This window comes from Elephas maximus, chromosome 2 (genome assembly GCF_024166365.1).
Source record: "Elephas maximus indicus isolate mEleMax1 chromosome 2, mEleMax1 primary haplotype, whole genome shotgun sequence".
In the NCBI taxonomy this organism is placed as follows: Eukaryota; Metazoa; Chordata; class Mammalia; order Proboscidea; family Elephantidae; genus Elephas; species Elephas maximus.
In genome coordinates, this window is record NC_064820.1 from 58,628,839 (window position 1) to 58,647,339 (window position 18,501).

An 18,501-nucleotide genomic window follows, 5' to 3' on the forward strand; every position below is an offset into this window, starting at 1 on the left:
TTCCAGAATTTTTTTTAATTCATAGACACAACTTGTTAGGCTAAAGGCCCTGCAAAATTTAATAGCCCTTTACATGTATTACCTTTCAAAAAGGTAGATAGTAGTTCGAAATATCATCAACACATGAGAATTTCCAACGAGACAGGGTATACTTTTTTTTTTAACTTTTTAGCAAGTCGATAGGCAAAAATAGTGCCTAAATGTTTTAAATTGCATTTGTATGATTGATAAGCTTTTGCCCTGTGCGTATGCATTCTTCTATAGAGTGGAGATACAGCATCCACTTTAACTTCTTCTTTTGTAAATTACTTGCTCAAATTTTTCTTTTTAAGCATTCATCTTTTTCTCATTTCTTTATAAAACAATCCACTTGTGTCACATATATTGAAAATGTTTGCAATTTGACTTTTATATTTGATGTTTTAAGGTACAGAAGTTTTTGCTTTTTCATAATTGAATCTACCAATCTTTTCCTTTACAATTACTTCCTTTGATGTCAGATTTCAAAGTATCTTTCTCAGTTCTACATTTACATAAATATTCATCTGTATTTTCATTTAGTGCCCTTACACCTGAATGTTGTGAGTTAAGACTCTAATTTCAGTTTTTCCTCAGTGATTATCCAGTAGTCTCAACAATGTTCAATATCTAACCTTTCTTATTAGAATAAGTTAAAGATACTTCAAATTCTGATATAGACTTGAATTCTCAGCTTTTTAAATGAATTGTCTTTTAAAGTGAGAAAAGTGTCAAAAGAACAATTTTGTATTTAATTTTAATTCCTCAGTCTCTGTGGTTTCACGTATACCCTTTCAGGTAGAAGACATTTAACCCAGAAAGAAATGACCGCTTCTGAAGAATAAATAAGTAACCACATCATAGCTAAAATATCAAGATCTTTAGCAGCACAGAAGAAAAATCAAAAAAAAAAAAAAAAAAACCACATCCTTTGTGTTTCATTATATATCAGCAATGTAAATACCTGAAAATACATGGTGTCCATATGTGGATAACAGAAGCCATGAAGTTTTTCTTTCCTTTCTCTTTCTTTACTGCCTCATTTCTCCTTCTAATTCTTGGAGGTAAGATATATTTACATGTGCTTTTCAGTTTTGCTCATGAGAAAGTGGGATTCTATATTAGTTTTAATTTATGTTTAACATTATGTAACAAGGAAAAAAAAATCCTAACTTAGTTTCCAATAATTTTTAATGTTACCATTTGTCTTTGCTATCAAAAAGGCATATTGGCTTTTTAAGACAAAAATATACCCTACAAGTCTACAGTAAAAATATGAAAGTATTAACTGTATCTAGTGGCTTTCATAAATTCACACCAGATCTACAGTGTAAAACCTTTAAGTAAAAAACTGGCAAAGTCATTAAATTGGGGATGTATAGATTTATTAGTGTGACTGTCCCACTCCCACTAATACACGTGAATAATAGCTCTAAGATAAATCTTAAAACTTTTGGTTTTGGAATTTGTTTGTGAATATGTCTGTTTCCAATAGTGAGGGTAGTAAAGAAAACAATATCAGTGTAAACTAATTTAGTGAAATATATGTAATATATATATTTAGTATGATTAATATAATTCATATATATTAATATATATTATTAATATTTTATATATAATAACACTTTGTATTAAGTGCATATAACACTTTAATATACAATAATACTTTATATATAAAGTATATTAATATTATATGTTAATATAGAAATATATATTATATAGATACATATTAGCCAACATTTAATAAATCTTATCATCAAGAATACCACTCTCCTAAGTGCTTTACATGAATCAACTCGTTTAATCTTCTCAAGTATATATTATTGTTATCAGCCCCATTTTACATATGAGGAAACTAAGGCACAGAAAGTTTAAGTAAATTTACTAAGGTCCTCAGCTAGTAAGCTGAGATTTGAACCCAGTGTTCATGTGTTACAGCTCAGTGATATCTTCAGAGGTGAGGTTCTTAACATGGGATCTACAAGCTCCTTATGAGGCCTTCAGTGGGCATCAGTAAGTCTGTGAACCTCCCAAAACTGTATGCAAAGATTTACATGCATATGTATATCTATACTTTATCAGATTCTCAAATGGTTCTGTATTTTAAAAATCAAAAAAGATAAAGAACCACTACTTTAGAAAAACAGCTTCCTCAATGCAAAGAATATGGGTTTTGCACAATGTGAAACTGGATTAGAGCACTGCTTTGCCATTTATTTGTTGTGTGAGCTTGGGTAGGCTAATTACCCTATCTAAAAGTCATCATCTTTCTTATCTATACACCAGAATAATAATACCCTCCTTGCATTATAGTAAATACTAGAGCCAGTGTCTAGTACTAATAGGTGTCTGGTATATCACAGATGTTTTCATTATTATTGTTGCTGTAGTTGTTGATTTTTTTCTTTAATTTTAATGTTTTTGATCTTTCATTCCAAATAATAATCTCACCATGGAATATTGTGAGATTGTTAAAGTGAGACTGAAACAATCTAGCCCGTTACCAGTAGAAAGTTTATAGACTACGATGGGCAGGGATCAAGAAAATGGGGTTCCTGCCCATCCTGCCCTGACTATGTGATGTTGGGCGAATCATTAATCTTTTTGTTTCTTGAGTTTAAGAAAAGAGACTATAATTGCCTGAGACTTTCTACCTCCCAGGGATAGGAGATAGATCCTATGTTAAAGGTGCTTTGATTTCTTTTTTAATTTTTATTGTGCTTTAAGTGAAAGTTTACAAGTCAGCCTCTCATATAAAAATTTATATACACCTTGCTATATACTCCTAGTTGCTCTCCCCCTAATGAGACAGCACACTTCTCTCCACCCTGTGTTTCTGTGTCCATTTAGCCAGCTTCTGTCCCCCTCTGCCTTTTCATCTCCCCTCCAGACAGGAGCTACCCACATGGTCTCATGTGCCTACTTGAGCCAAGAAGCTCACTCCTCACCAGTATCATTTTCTATTCCATAGTCCAGTCCAATCCCGGTCTAAAGAATTGGCTTTGGGAATGGTTCCTGTCTTGGGTTAACAGAAGGTCTGGGGACCATGACCTCCAGGGTCCTTCTAGTCTCAGTCAGACCATTAAGTCTGGTCTTTTCACGAGAATTTGCGGTCTGTATCCCACTGCTCTCCTGCTCCCTCAGGGGTTCTTTGATGTGTTCTCTGTCAGGGTAGTCATCTGTTGTAGCCAGGCACCATCTAGTTCTTTTGATTTCTTAAGGAAGGGAAAAAAAAAAAAAAAAAAAGGAAGGGAAGTACTTCTTAAATTCAAGATACTATTATCCAAAGAGATCATGCAGAGTTGTGGAGGCTTTAGCAACTAAAACAATAGTAGTAGGTTGAGTTGGGGCCTTAAAAAAATCATTTTGAAAACCATTTGGCAGTTCCTCAAAAAGTTAAACATAGAATTAATATAACCCAGCAATACCACCTTAGGGTATATACCCAAAAGAATTGAAAGCAGGAATATAAACAGATACTTGTACACAAATGTTCACTGCAGCATTATTCACAATAACCAAGAGATGGAAACAACCCATGCGTCCATCTACAATGAATGGATAAACATCACATAGTACATACATGCAATGGGTGATTATTCAGACAGAAAAAGAAATGAAATGGAATGAAGTTCTGATACATGCTACAACATGGATGAACCTTGAAAGCATTAGGCTACCATCCCCAAAGCCTACTCATCAGACATGGATTGGGCTGGACAATGGGTTGGAGAGAGATGCTGGTGAGGAGTGAGCTACTTGCATCAGGTGGACTCTTGAGACTATGTTGGCATCTCCTGTCTGGAGGGGAGATGGGAGGGTGGAGGGGAGACGGGAGGGTAGAGGGGGTTAGAAACTGGCAAAATGGTCATGAAAGGAGAGACTGGAAGGAGGGAGCAGGTTGACTCATTGGGGGAGAGTAAGTGGGAGTATGTAATAAGGTGTATATAAGTTTATGTGTGAGAGACTGACTTGATTTGTAAACTTCCACTTAAAGCACAATAAAAAATATTTTTTAAAAAAAGCATTAGGCTGAGTGAAATTAGTCAGGCACAAAAGAACAAATAGTATATGATGCCATTTATATGAAATACCTAGAATAGACAAATGCATAGAGACAGAAAGTAAATAAGTGGCTACTATGAGCTGGGGGGAGGCAGGCATGAGAAGTTATTGCTTAAGGAATACTGAGTTTCTGTTTGGGGTGGTGAAAGCATTTGGAAGTGGATAGTGATGATGGTTACACAATACTGTTAATTTAATTCATGTCGCTGAATTATACACTTAAAAATAGTTACAATGGCAATCTTTGCTATATATATTTTAACACAATAAAATAAAAATGTATATATGTTAGTTATCTACTGTGGTTTAACAGAAATACCACAAGTGGATGGCTTTAACAAAGAGAAATTTATTTTCTCACAGTCTAGCAGGCTACAAGTCCAAATTCAGGGCGTCAGCTCCAGGGGGAAGCTTTCTCTGTCTGTCAGCTCTGGAGGAAGGTCCTTGTCATCAATCTTTCCTTGGTCTGGGAGCATCTCTGCCCAGGACCCTGTGTCCAAAGTACATGCTCTGCTCCTGGTGCTTCTTTCTTGGTGGTATGAGGTTCCCATGGCCCTCTGCTCGCTTTCTTTTATATCTCAAAGAGATTGGCTTAAGACACTACCTAATCTTGTAAACCTCATCCGTGTAATTGCTGCTAATCCATTTTATTACATCATAGTAATAGGATTTACAACATATAGGAAAAATCACATAAAATGGTGGACAACCACATAAAACAGTGGACAATCACACAATACTGAGAATCACGGCCCAGCTAAATTGACATATTTTGGGGGACACAATTCAATCCATGACAGAATATATCTAGCCAAAAAAATCATTTTGCTAACAGTTACCATTTTAAAGACTACCTCTAAGATCAAGTATGGATTTCAAAAGGCATTTAAACGTAATGAGTTGTTAGGCTCAATTACCACTTACTCTACAGGCAGTCTTCCTTCTCATAACCCCCAACATGCTGCCTTTTACTTACATCATACCTAACCTGAAGTTTCCCTCAGCCCCTAGCTGGTGAAACCTTGCACATCTTTTAATCTCCTTCAGGAAAAAAAAAAAAAAAAATCCTGCTTTCTTCATAAAGACTTTCCAGCCTCCCTGCCAAGAGAGATTTCTTGCTTCTCTAAACTCCTATAGCTCCTCTTTCATATCTTCTCAAGGCACTTACATGCTGCCTAGCATTGCAGTCATTTGTCTATCTGTCCACAGCTTCATTCTTTGTGTCTTTCTACTACTAAGCTCTTTGAGGGCAAGAATTGTGTTTTATTCATCTTTGCATCCATTTTTAACAGGTCGTTGATGTGTGCCATCAAGCCAGTTTTGACTCATGGCAACTATATATATACAAGACAGAATAGAACTGCCCCACAGGGTTTCCAAGGCTGTAAATCTTTATGTAAGCAAATCGCCAGGTCTCTTCTTCCATGAAGCAGCTGGCATGTTAGAACTGCCAACCTTTCATTTGGCAGCTGAGCTCTTAACCATTGTGCCACCAGGGCTCCTTATTTTACCAGTGGTCATGCAAAAGTAGCCATAGAGTAATTGCACGGAAAAAATTGAATGAACATGTAAATTGCTTAAGAAAGAAGTTCTGTCCTGATTTCATCCTGGAATTAGAAGTGTAGGTGGAACACAAATGTTCACAGCAGCACTGTTCACAATAGCCAAAAGGTAAAAACAACTTAAGGGTCCATCTACTGATGATGGATAAACAAAATGTGGAACATACACACAATGGAATACTACTCAGCCATAAAAAGAAATGAAGTCCTGGTCCATGCTACAACATGGGTGAACCTCAAAAAACTTAAGCTCATTGAAATATGCCAATCAAAAAAGGACAAATATTGTACGACATCACTTATATGAAATAGCAAGAACCGGCAAATGTATACAAAGTTTATTAGTGGTTACCAGGGGCAGAAGGGAAGGGAAAGGGGGAGTTTTGTTTAGTGACTGTTTACGTGATGGGAAATTTGGCAATGATTATGGGTGGTAGTTGCACAACGTGATCATAAAAGAATAAGAAAAAACACAGATACCACTAAATTCTACACCTGAAAAATGCTGAATTGGCAAATGTTGTGTTCTATATATATTTACAACAATTTAAAAAAAGAAGTGTAAGCAGAAGTTCAGTTAATGAATTTGCTTTTTGTCTTTCCTTGTGTATATTAACCAATATTTACTTTTTAGCTACAACATAAATTTTAATGTTGTGTGCCATCAAAGACTCATAGCCACCCTAGATGACAGAGTAGAATTGACCCATAGGGTTTCTTAGGCTGTAATCTTTATGGGAACAGATTGCCAAGTCTGTTCTCCCCTGAAATGGCTGGCGGTTCGAACCAAGTGTTTAACCATTGGGTCACCTACCCACTGCTGTCGAGTTGATTCCAACTCATAGTGACCCTATAGGACAGAGTAGAACTGCCCTATAGGGTTTCCAAGCAGCACCTGGTGGATTCAAACTGCAGACCTTTTGGTTAATAGCTATAGCTCTTAACCACTACACCACCAAGGTTTCCATCAGAGGGCTCCTTAATTCAGCTCAGGAGTTTCTGAGTGGTACAGTTAAAAGTTCTAGGGGGCTAACCAAAAGACTGGAGGTTCGAGTCCACTCAGAAGTGCTTTGGAAAAAAGGCCCAGTGATCTACTTTCAGAAATTCAGCCTTTAAAACTCTGTGGAGCACAGTTCTACTCTGGCACACATGGGCTCACCACGAGTCAGAACTGACTCAACAGTAATACTAGTAATGGTTTTTCAGCTCATCTGTCTTGCCTCACTTTCTATATAAAAAATATCAAATAAGGGGAAAGGATTAAGATAAGTAAAAGCCATTAAAGACCTAGAACTGTAGTACTTACAAGGTGTACCATTGTATTCTGGGCAAGGCGAATAGCTCAGTGAGCCAGACTAATACAGGGCTTGTAAAACCAAAGCCATGGATTTAGTTTCTTTATAAACCAACAAAAACAAGAGTTCTCCAGCCACACCAGACAACATCTCTGTCCCCAGGAATCACTTCACAAATGGACTTCATTAGCCAGAATACAGAGCAGGCAATAAGGTAAGAGAATATTGTGATTCCCTAGCCCCAACCTGCAGGACAGCCAGCCCTGGACTTGAGAAACTTATTATAAACACCTGAGGGGAAAGAGGGAGAAGTCCAGAGACTCAATCTCCCCTATGAGCCCTCTGCTCCCAAACCAGAACACCTGGGAGGTGACTGACTGCCCTGAAGAGTGCTTTCCTTTTCTCAGGGGTTATGATGAGAAGGTGCCTTTACTTACTCAGATAAAAATTTTACTAATAAAGAATTTTCTCATCTATGACATGTTTTTTTTATGACATTCCAGGAACCTCTCAATATCCTGGCCTCTGAGTCAGAGGGTGGAGAATTGGCCTGCCTGAAGGTCAGAAAAGTTAAGTTTGTGAGCCAGAGCCCAGTCATGGGTGTCCTTCAAGAAGGCCAGAGCCCCACCCACCACCTCCAGCCCCGGACCTCACTGTACTCTTGGCTGTCTATCCACACCTCTTAGCAAATGAGTAACGATCCCATACAGTGCCCTCTGGTGGCGCAAATGGTTAGTTGCTGAACTACTAACCAAAAGGTTGGTAGTTCAAACCCGCCCAGAGGCACCTGAGAATTAAGGCCTGTATCGACTCAACAGCAACTAACAACAAAATGTCCTCTGCTCCTAATACCTGCCCAAAGGGGCAGAAATAGGATAAACCACTGCTCTCCAAGACTTGATCACAACCTTAAAAATTCCACAACTGCTCCAGGGACCACCCGTATCAGAATCACCAGGAGTGTTTCTTTAAAATGTAGGTTCCCAGGTTCCCCTCCCAGGTTCTGAACTATGGACCTAGGAAATCTGCATTTTAAGGAAGCACTCTGGGTGATTCTTTGGGAACTGAAGAGAGATATCTCTGAATATTTATCACATTTACCCTATCCATTTCCAATTTTTTTTTTTTTTAATGAGAACTCAAATTAGACATGTGGCAGAAAAAACAATTTAAACACCTGATGTGATAGGAATGTTTATAATAAAACTTACCCAAAAGCCAAGTGGCAAGTTTATCACGAAAAAACACTATTAAAAGTGTCAGCGTTACAGGGAGCGTAAGGATAGACAAGACCGCTGCAGAAAAAAGCACCACCCTGGCACCAGTCTCCACTGCTGTGAGCTTCCTTCCCTCGCACGGAGTGCATGTCTGTGTGCTTGCGTTAAATCTATTCACTATGTCCAAACTTTCTCAGGAGGAAGCATGACTCGATAGAGTAGGATTTCACTCCAGATCACTCTTTTAGTTTTTTCAGAGCCCCACGAGGGAATCACAGGAGGATATGAAGAGGCACGGCATTCAAGACCCTACCTGGCTCTACTCAAAGGGAGCAACAACTGTGCAGGGGCTCTGATCAAAGAAAACTGGGTACTGACAGCGGCTCGCTGTCAGCTGTGAGTAGTTCTGTACTCCTCTGATTCTCGAGGCAGGTTGGGGAGGTGAAAATGACTCTCAAGCCCAAAACCACAATTAGGTTGGGATGGAAAAGATAGTGGGCAAGTACGTTCAATGCGATGTTCTATTATACTACACAAAGGCCAGATCCTACAGAAATAAGATCAAAATTATGACCATTTTTGCACATAATTTTAAAGGTTTTTCACTAAAAATGGCAACATTATTAAAATTTTGAAAAAGACGGAAGGTGAAAAATAACACTCATAATCTCATCAACCACACGCAATCACTGTTAATGTTTTGATATATCTTGTTCCAGACCTTTTTCACCAGGATATTTTTACACAGTCAATCAAAGTGAGCGTCCTCTAGGATTACAACTGTTTTTCTTACCAGAAATTGGCATTGCCTCATGTTTCTACATATTAGACTGAGCCATAGGGAATCGCTGATGTTTGACAATTTTAAAAAATATTTTCCTGTGGATCAAACTAATGGTTTTCCCAATCATCATTTGAAAGACAGGATAATGGTTATCAAACGCATATGTTGCCATTTTCTTATTCAATACCTGTTACTGGTAACCCATAATGCTATTCCCTTATTCACTTTAGCATAAATTGTATGAGCAAAAGAAGAAGCTTAAGACTAGTTTCCCATAGAGAAAATTCAAACAGTTTCACATTATAATGTTTTGTAAAATAAGAATTTGTCAGGTAGGAACTTCAGTACAATTTACCCTGGAAACGAAGTTAGCACGCTTAATTAATAGGCCTGCTTGGTGCAAAGTCTGCCCAGCCAGTCAGGAAATTCTTTTGTTCCCATGTCCATGAGGTGTCAACAACCTAGAAGGAAGGCCAAATTCTAAGCAGGTAGAGAAACTGGCGGCTCTTCGCTCCCTGCCTGCCCCCTACGCCTCTCCCCCACCCCCACCCCCACCCCTTGCCCATGCACTGCACGCCAGAGAGAAGCCCCAAATCCAGGCAAACCTCTTTGGGCAGCACGCAACCGTACTTCTCCAGACCATTATGACTCAATGCTCTTTCCTGTGCCAAAAAGCCTGGGATTCCCTCCTTGTTGCTTCTTCCTTGAAAAGATGTTGTGAAATTGAAGCAATTTGTGATAACAAACATCTTGGGGGTTTTAGGTAAAAGGTGCTAAAACACCAAAAGAGAAAAGCCCCATAAGTTCCTGTCTTCCTGTGCTCGTTTATAAACAGGAAACCTTTTGAAAGAACTGATCAGATATGAATGAAGTCCATAGTTCAATTTCATCCATTCTCTTACATAAAGTATATGTTATTGTTTTTTCAGGGAGAACAGAACTCAGATTTTTCTTGGGGCCGGCTCTATATTCCATAAAAAGAACCATAAGCAAATATTTTCCATTAAAAAGAATATTATCTATCCATGCTATGATTCGCTCACATCTGAAGGAGATCTTCAACTGCTTCAGGTAAACATGGGTTTATATTTATATATATATACATATATACATATGAAATTTAGCAATTTGGTCATTTTAATCTGAAACTAGAGGTTTAGCGCACCCAGCCTCACAGCCAAGATTGGCTAATGCCTGGGAGTATGGGGTAAGAAGCACAGCTGAGACCCAGCACTACGTTCCACAGATGTTCCTTCTTTTAGAATTCAGTTCAGTTCAACAGATGTTGACAAAAGTCCTGTGTTGTCGTAGGACCTGGAAATCCAAAGTACTGATGCCCAAAAATCGAAGACCACAAGGAACTCATCTATCGTCAAACAAAGTTGGGTTTATTGATGGGTACACCATGAGGAATCATGGGGTAGTTCAGTAAGAGCATGTTCCAGTATCAATTGTAGTCAAGTTGATTATGACTCATGGCAACCCCATGTGTATCAGAGGAGATCTGTGCTATATAGGGTTTTCAATGGTGACTTTTTGGAAGATCACCAGGCCTTTCTTCCAAAGCACCTCTGGGTGGACTCAAACCACCAACCTTTTCACTTAGCAGCCAAGCACATTAACCATTCGCACCACCCAAGAACAGCAAGAGGGTGTTAGATCAGCTTATAATAGGATTGGAAACCCTGGTGGCACAGTGGTTAAGTGCTACAGCTGCTAACCAAAAGGTTGGCAATTCGAATCCACCAGGCGTTTCTTGAAAACTCTGTGGGGCAGTTCTACCCTGTCCTATAGGGTCACTATGAGTCGGAATCAATTTGATGGCAGCAAGTTTATGATAGGATTTGAGCTTACAGTAAGTGATTTAGGGAAGGGTTTAAGGAAGTAGGGGCTTGCTCTGAACTGGGTGTTGTAAGGGAGTGGAGTAATTCAATAATTAGGCATCTTCATGAATCTTATTTGGGCAGTGGAAGAAATTGACAGTTGCTACAGCTGTGGTTGGTAAAGAAGTAGCAGTCACTCATTTTAGCCAGGAGCGGGGGTGTATGGACATTTTTGTGGTTTGCACAATGATCTTGTGTTTGCCTATACTCAAACGTAATTGCAGAGCAGCCTTATTTTGCTCTCTTCATTATGGTCACCTTGTCTGATGTTTGTGATCCATAAGATTGTTTATGATCTACAGGAAAAATCACACCCCAGCTGTGAGTGCCGGGCTGGAACTAACACATTAAGGCTTAGCAGTTAGTGCCATTCTTTCTTCTTTCTCAGAAGATCAATAATAATTAGGTCCTTCCCTGAAAGTACTCATGGTCTAGAGGAGGAGACGGCCAAATCAATCAACATCTCTGATCTAGTGGCATTTTACTCATCAATGACAGAGCTGAGAGCGCTATGGGAGCACATGCGAAGTAGGGGCCAGAGAAGTCTTCCTAAAGAAGGCGACTCTAAACTGAGGCTGGAAGATGAGAGAATGAGTGGAGGCCAGAAAGGAGAAAAGGAGGAAGGGGACTTCCAGGTAGGAAGAACAGCTGTACAAGAGGGAATTCTGGAAAATACAAATGAAGGAAGGGGGCAGAAAAGGGAGTTACCATGAGATTCAGGACACAGACCATGAAGCCTGCCTTGCAAACCTGCAGCCATATTCTAATCCCCAGTGAGGCAACTCTCCCCTCCCCCTACCTGCTCCCCACCCACCCCTTACCCCTTACCCCTACTCCCACGCAGCGGTTACTCCCTGGCTCACTTGCTTTCTCATTTTGCTCCATAGCACTTAACATCCCCTGAAATATTCTAGGTTTTATTTATTTGCTTGTCTGCCTCCCCCAATGTAATTTAATGTCCAAAGGATAGGCATTTGTATCGGTTTTATTTACTTTTATGTCCTCCATCATTAAAATATTGCCCAATTCCTAGTAAGCCCTCAAAAAATAGTTCTGGAATAATTTTGAGTAAGAGATGGAACCAAGTCAGGCAGTAGCAAATGCAACTGAGTGAAGGGAAGGGATTCTAGACTCAGGTTTAAGCAACTGGTAAAAGCAGTCAGGTCTACATCAGGGCCTAGAAATCTTACCATTACAGGATGGGTGGGGTGAGTAGGGGAGGTGAGAGCTCAATGCTGTTGGAGTAGGGTCAGGAAAATCCCCATCACCTCTGACACTGTGGCCGATAGTGTGATGCCGTTAGAAAAATCATAAAGAGGGTGTCAAGACTTCACCACGGGTAACCTTCCAGGGTTAAAACCTAATTGTGTGGTCATCACTCCCCTGTGTGCTTGACTATAAGGGAGTTTGAAAGGACCACTCCTTAAAAACGTATGCTTCCCAGAATTCAATTTTGATCAACTCTTTAAGACCCAAAGCCCCTTTCAGGGTTTCTCTTTCCTCCTTATTCATTTAACCAGATGGACAAGCATGAGGGCCATGAGAAAGCGTGAGTGGGAAGAAGGAGGGAAGGAGCACATGGGCATTTGCAGTCATGTTCTCTGTAAAGACCTTCATCTGTGGCCATTTCACCCTCTAAGTGTTAGCATGGTGGGAGTGGGGAACATCAGCCATGCAGAGGGGGCCCTACGTTAGCAGAACAATCTTACAGGATGGGCCTGAGAACAGTACAATGACAGGAATGTGACAGTTGCCATGGCTGCTGCACTCCTGTGATTTTAGAAGGTCCACAGAACCAAGACCCTCTGAGCTCCAAAATGAGCTTGAGGGAAGAAGATAGGAAATAACTGTAATTGTCTCCCTCTACTCTCTACTCAAGGAGCCCTGGGGGCACCATGGTTAAGCAGCCAGTGGGGTAACCAAAAAATCAGTTGTTCAAACTCACCAGCCACTCTGTGGGAGAAAAAACCTGGTGATTTGCTTCCATAAAGATTGCAGCCTGGGAAACTCTATGGAGCAGTTATACTTTGTCGTATAGGGTCACTATGAGTCGGAATCAACTTGACAGCATGCAACAACAATAACAACCCCCTACTCAAACTTGATCATACTCCCTACTCCCTTGCTTTCACTTTTTGGAAACAATGTGGTGAATGCAGAAGAGGGCTTAGGAAATGAAAGGAAAAGGGAGAGGGTGGGTGAACAAGTGAAGGCAAGTAGACCCTCGGGCTGGTTTGGACAAGTTCAGAAGTGGGGAATCCACACTAGAGTGGAAAATGAGGACACTGGGCACTTTCTCACCCTGTGCCACAGCAGGGCTATTTCCTTCGTTGGTCCCCATACCAGTCTATTCACAAACCTAAAAACACCTGAATTAAATAATGATTGATCTCACCACTATAACTTTTCAACCACAAAACTGCCAACCACCACCAATATAATGTTACCATTGACAGGTCAGCTGAACTGGTTTTGCCTAGAATAGCCTAGCAAGATATATCTGAAAAAGTGTGCTGTCATTTTTAAAAAATTAATTACTAAGTAGTCAATTAGGTTGAAATATCTCTTCAGTCATGTTCTTCATAAGCAGGATATATATTCCAATCGGAGATATCTTCTGGGTTTTGTTACTGTGTTCCTTGCCTAAAACTGCATCTCCTATCTACTTTCTAGCTTGACGGTAGGGCAACGATTACCAAAGATGTAGGAATCCTTCAGCTACCCAAAACAGGAGAAGATGTCAAACCCCACACCAAGTGTCATGTGGCAGAATGGAGAAGCACCAGAAAAAACCCAAAAGGAATTTTGGATACCTTGAGAGAAGTCAATGTCACTGTGACAGACCAAAAAATATGCAAAGATGAAAAGTATTATAATTTCAAGTCAGTTATTGACAAAACCAGGATCTGTGCTATTGGCAAAAAAGGTGAAAATGATGCATGTCGAGTAAGTAAATTAAAAATTCAAACCATTTTTTGGCTATAGAAAATAAAGTTAAAATAGAATGCCTAGGAAGAACAAGAGGAGCCCTGGTGGCACAGTGATTAAGCACTTGGCTGCTAACCGAAAGGTCAGCGATTGGAACCCACCAGCTGCTCAGCAGTAGAAAAATGTGGCAGTCTGCTTCCATAAGAATTACAGGCTTGGAAACTCTGTGACACAGTTCTACTCTGTCCTATAGGGTTGCTATGAGTCAGAATTGACTCGATGGCAGTGGGTTTGGGTTTTTTTGGTAGGAAGAACAGGGTAGACGATCGTTATTACTTTTTATGAAGAAGGCCTGCAAGGAATACCGTTTGGCACTGACGTGGTGGCGGTGGTATGTGCACCTTTGTTCAGTGTGAATTCTTCTGTGCAGAGAGAGAGCATTTCTTCTTTAGTAATGGCAATTTCAGTATACCATTTAACCACCATTCATGAATGCTCTCCATAATAATGACAGCTGGCATTTTTCAAGTTCCCGGAACTACCAAGTTCTTTATTATGCCATTTAATGCTCAAATAACCCTATGAGATAACCATTATTATCACCCCTCTTTTGAACTAATTAGTTGCCGTTGACTTGACTCCAACTTACGGCAACCCTGTGTGTGTCAGAGTAGAACTATGATCCATAGGGTTGTCAATGGCTGATTTTTCAGAAGTAGATCACTAGGCCTTTGTTTTGAGGTGCCCATTATGGGTGGACTCGAACTCCAACCTTTTGGTTATCAACCCAGCGAATTAACCATTTGCACCATCCAGGGACTTATAGATGAGGAAATTAAGGCACAGAAAGTTACTTTACTTTCTAAGTTAAATAACCTATCAGGGTGGTAGATCTGGATTTGGACCCAGGCTATCTGACTCTCAACTCCTATACTGTTTTGCCTCTTATGTGCCAAGGACAGGTTTGACTAGGGTGGAACTTATTTAGAGCTCATGGCCCAGAGGCAGTTTTACAAGGTCAGAGAGAACAAGAAATGAAGGCTGATGGATCTGGGAATGAATCTCCAAAGATTGTATGAAATAGCACCGAGTACTCCTTGGTCTGAGAGATGGCTTAGCTAGTGTCATTCATCAGAGCAGGGTATAGTTGAGATCCTACCTCAAGCGTTCTTGTAGCCCCAACATTCATTTCTTACCCTAATGTCTATTAACCAAGAAAAGAACATACAATCAGACTCAGGGAGACAATTATTTTTTCACAATCAAAGTTTTCCTATATTGTTCTTTCTTTGTTTTACTGAAATATAGCTATCTGATATATAGATATATTTGCACATCTTCTCCAGAATTGCCTTTTTTAGAAGGAAAATTATTTGGAAAGATAAATTAATGTGTTAATTGATGCTGAGGGCAGATGGTTATTAAAAGAGATTTTTAAATTAGCCTGTAAATAAGGAAGGAAACCCTGGTGGTGTAGTGGTTAAATGCTACAGCTGCTAACCTAAAGGTCGGCAGTTTGAATCCACCAGGCACTCCTTGGAAACTCAAAGGGGCAGTTCTACTCTGTCCTATAGGGTCTCTGCGAGTTGAAATCAACTCAACGGCAATGGGTTTGGTTTTGGTTAAATAAGGAAAGAAAGAATGAATGAGTGAGTGAATGAATGAATGTATAAATACATCATCTTTGGAAAGCACTCACATTTAAAATACATGACTTTCTGTTCCAGGTGAATGCTGGAAGTCCTCTGATATGTGGTAACATTTTCAGAGGTGTCACTTCCTTTGGGAAGTGTTGTAACCCCCAGAAACCTGGCGTTTATACTGCCCTTACAACAAATTATCTCAACTGGATAAGGAAAACCATTGGGGGTGCCATATGACATTCCTCCTTCCAAGTAGAGAGGTGAGGTAACCACCAGGAGATGTCAAGTAAAGGAGATTTTAACTTGGCCTATCTCAGAAGGACCTCATCAACCGTCTTAACTTGGTGAACAAATTACAGCTTCCCTGGAACAAAACCAGCCAATAAAAGAAATTGCTTTCTGCTTTCACACCTACATGATCGGCTAAAACTGTATCATCACACTTATTCTCTATCCATGGCAGGATGCCTCTTGAGGAAAATTTCCCAATTTAGTGACTCTTTGCTTTATTTAGAATTTTAGGACCGCCACTTTTATGTTTGTCCTCAAAAAAAAAAGTCAATCCGGGGAAAATTTAGAATATTCTTCATTTATCCAAAGGGTGCTTCAAAATATCTGTGGCTCCCTAAATTACAGCCGGATACTCTATTCGATGTCAATTTATACATGCAAGCACTAGCTTAAATCCATGTTTTTCTCAATAAATTGGGTACATAATAAAGAAAAATGGCTTATTTTACCGTGTACTATTTATATCTCGTCTTTTTGTGGTGCTTTTAAACTCCAAAGAGCTGATTTAAAATAAACTCCTCCTGTAATAATTCCAGAGCCTCTGAATGGAACAAACACTTAAACACTCAACTACTGACTGAAAGGTTGGCAGTTCAAACCCACCCAGAGGCACCTCAGAAGACAGTCATGGTCATCTGCTTCCAAAAGGTCACAGCGTTAAAAACCCACACATGCGGTTACCATGAGTCAGAATTGACTTGACGGCAACTAACAACAACAATGTAACAATTCTGACTTGGAAGTCCACTGTGTGCCAGGCATTATGCCTAGCAGTGTAAATTTGGAGGCAACGAAAATGTGATCACTGCTCTCAAAGTGCTCGAACAGTAGTAGAAGACAAGAAGAAAGCCATGAATAAGAGGACATCTACTTCAGGTTCTGAAGAACACATAACAGAATAAAGCTGTCTACTGTGTTAAGAAGTTGATAGAGGAAAAAATAGGTTTCGCACTTCGATCAGCCATCACAATTAGCCCCAATAGTCTTCTTCCTGAGATCTGCACTATATTTAGATTAAAAAAAAAAAAACCAAACTTGTTGCCATCAAGTCAATTCCAACGCATAGCGACCCTATAGGACAGAGTAGAACTGCCCCACAGAGTTTCCAAGGAGCGCCTGGTAGATTCAAACCGCCAGCCTTTTGGTTAGCAGCCATTGCTCTTAACAGCTATGCCACCAGGGTTTCCATATATTTAGATAGACCCATAAAAATTTCAGATTCCTGACTGAAATTGCCACAGACATCACAACAGCCTGGTGGAAAGAGCACTGGCCTAGAAGTCAGAAGCCAGCTTCATCACTACATAGTTTCCAGACTTTGAAGAGGGAATTAGCCTGTCTTTTCATTTTCATATCTGTAAACTGGGAATAATAACAAAAGCGTCTAAAACGAGATGTCCTTAGAATTTGAGGCCAAGAGTTGTCCATTCACAAGTTTTGGTGAGAATGTGGAGAAATTGGAATCCTCATTGCTGGTAGGAGTGTAAAATGGTACATCCATCATGGAAACAGATTCATGAGAATTCCTAAAAATATTAAACATAGAGTACTGTATGGTCCAGAAATCCCACTCCTAGGTATATACCCAAGAGAAATGAAAACACATCCACACAAAAGCTTATACATAAATGTTCATAGCAGCATTACTCATAATAGCCAAAAAGGAGAAACAAAAAAAATGCCTGGCAATTGATGAATAGATAAGTAAAACCTGGTATATCCTTATAATGGGATATTGTTTGGCACTAGAAAGGAATGAAGCACTGATACATACTACAGTACGGATGAATCACATTATGCTAAGTGAAGGAAGTCAGTCACAAAATATACTGTATGATTCTAGTTACACGAAATGTCAAGAATAGGAAAGTTTATAGAGACAGAAACTAGATTAGTGGTTGACTAGACCTGAAAGGGGGAGAGGGGGACGTGAGAGGGAGGATAATGGTGAGTGATTGCTAATGGGTATAAGGCTTCTTTTCGTGATGATGAAAATGTTCTAAAATTAAAATATGGAAATAGTTGCATAACTTTGAATTGCATTATATACTTTAAATGTTTGAAATTTATGGTATGTCAATTATATCTCAATAAAAGTTGACAAAATGGAGGAATAGCAATCACATTCATGTAAAAAGAAACAAAACTGTCAATGTTTCTCCTAAGATATTTTCGGTAGCTATAGTCAACCAAACCAAACTCACCAAACCAAAACCAGAAGCGGGGTATCCCATTTCCATTACTGAAAATGATTAACCTTTGACACAGTAGTAATATCTGGGAAAAGGAAACAATAGGGCTCTCTCCTGCCGGCATTGGATTTCTGAAGAAGCAACTACCAGGTCTGAAGTTGTCAGGGTGTTAACTGTGAGGTTGGTTGATTCAACGCTAAATGTCCTGACAGAATATGAAACCGCGTGTATTATAATGAATAAATAGCACATCCTTACCTCAAAAAAAGATCTCAACACATTTATAATAGAAAGCAAAATTTATACTGTTCCTTCAGCAGCTGGAATTGATACTTCTTAGAGGGAGACATTCCCCAATGTTACAGCAAAACAGCTGTGTCTGGCTCCTGTTTTTCTTTCCCAGCCGATTCTGGAAGGAAGGAATGAAGAAGCAAAGGAAGAAGGAAGAAAAGGAGATACTCTGATTTGTCTAAAGTTGTACTGAACTCTCCTACTATAATTGTGGAGGTTGTCTATCTCACTTTTCAATGCTGTTAGAGTTAGTTTTATGTATCTTGCACCCCTGTCATTGGGTGCATAAATATTTAATATGGTTATATCTTCCTGGTAAATTGTCCCTTTAA

The 18,501-nt window shown here is 39.4% G+C and overlaps 1 protein-coding gene across 1 annotated transcript; it reads left to right on the plus strand.

Moving 5' to 3' along the window:
* The first annotated feature begins 1,011 nt into the window (after positions 1-1,011).
* LOC126061467 (granzyme A-like) lies at positions 1,012-16,117 on the plus strand. Its single transcript, XM_049858027.1, has 5 exons — positions 1,012-1,082; positions 8,406-8,553; positions 9,871-10,012; positions 13,498-13,770; positions 15,480-16,117. Exons 1-5 carry the CDS (start codon positions 1,022-1,024, stop codon positions 15,630-15,632), a joined length of 777 nt encoding a protein of 258 aa, XP_049713984.1. The 5' UTR covers positions 1,012-1,021; the 3' UTR covers positions 15,633-16,117.
* The last annotated feature ends 2,384 nt before the right edge of the window (positions 16,118-18,501 follow it).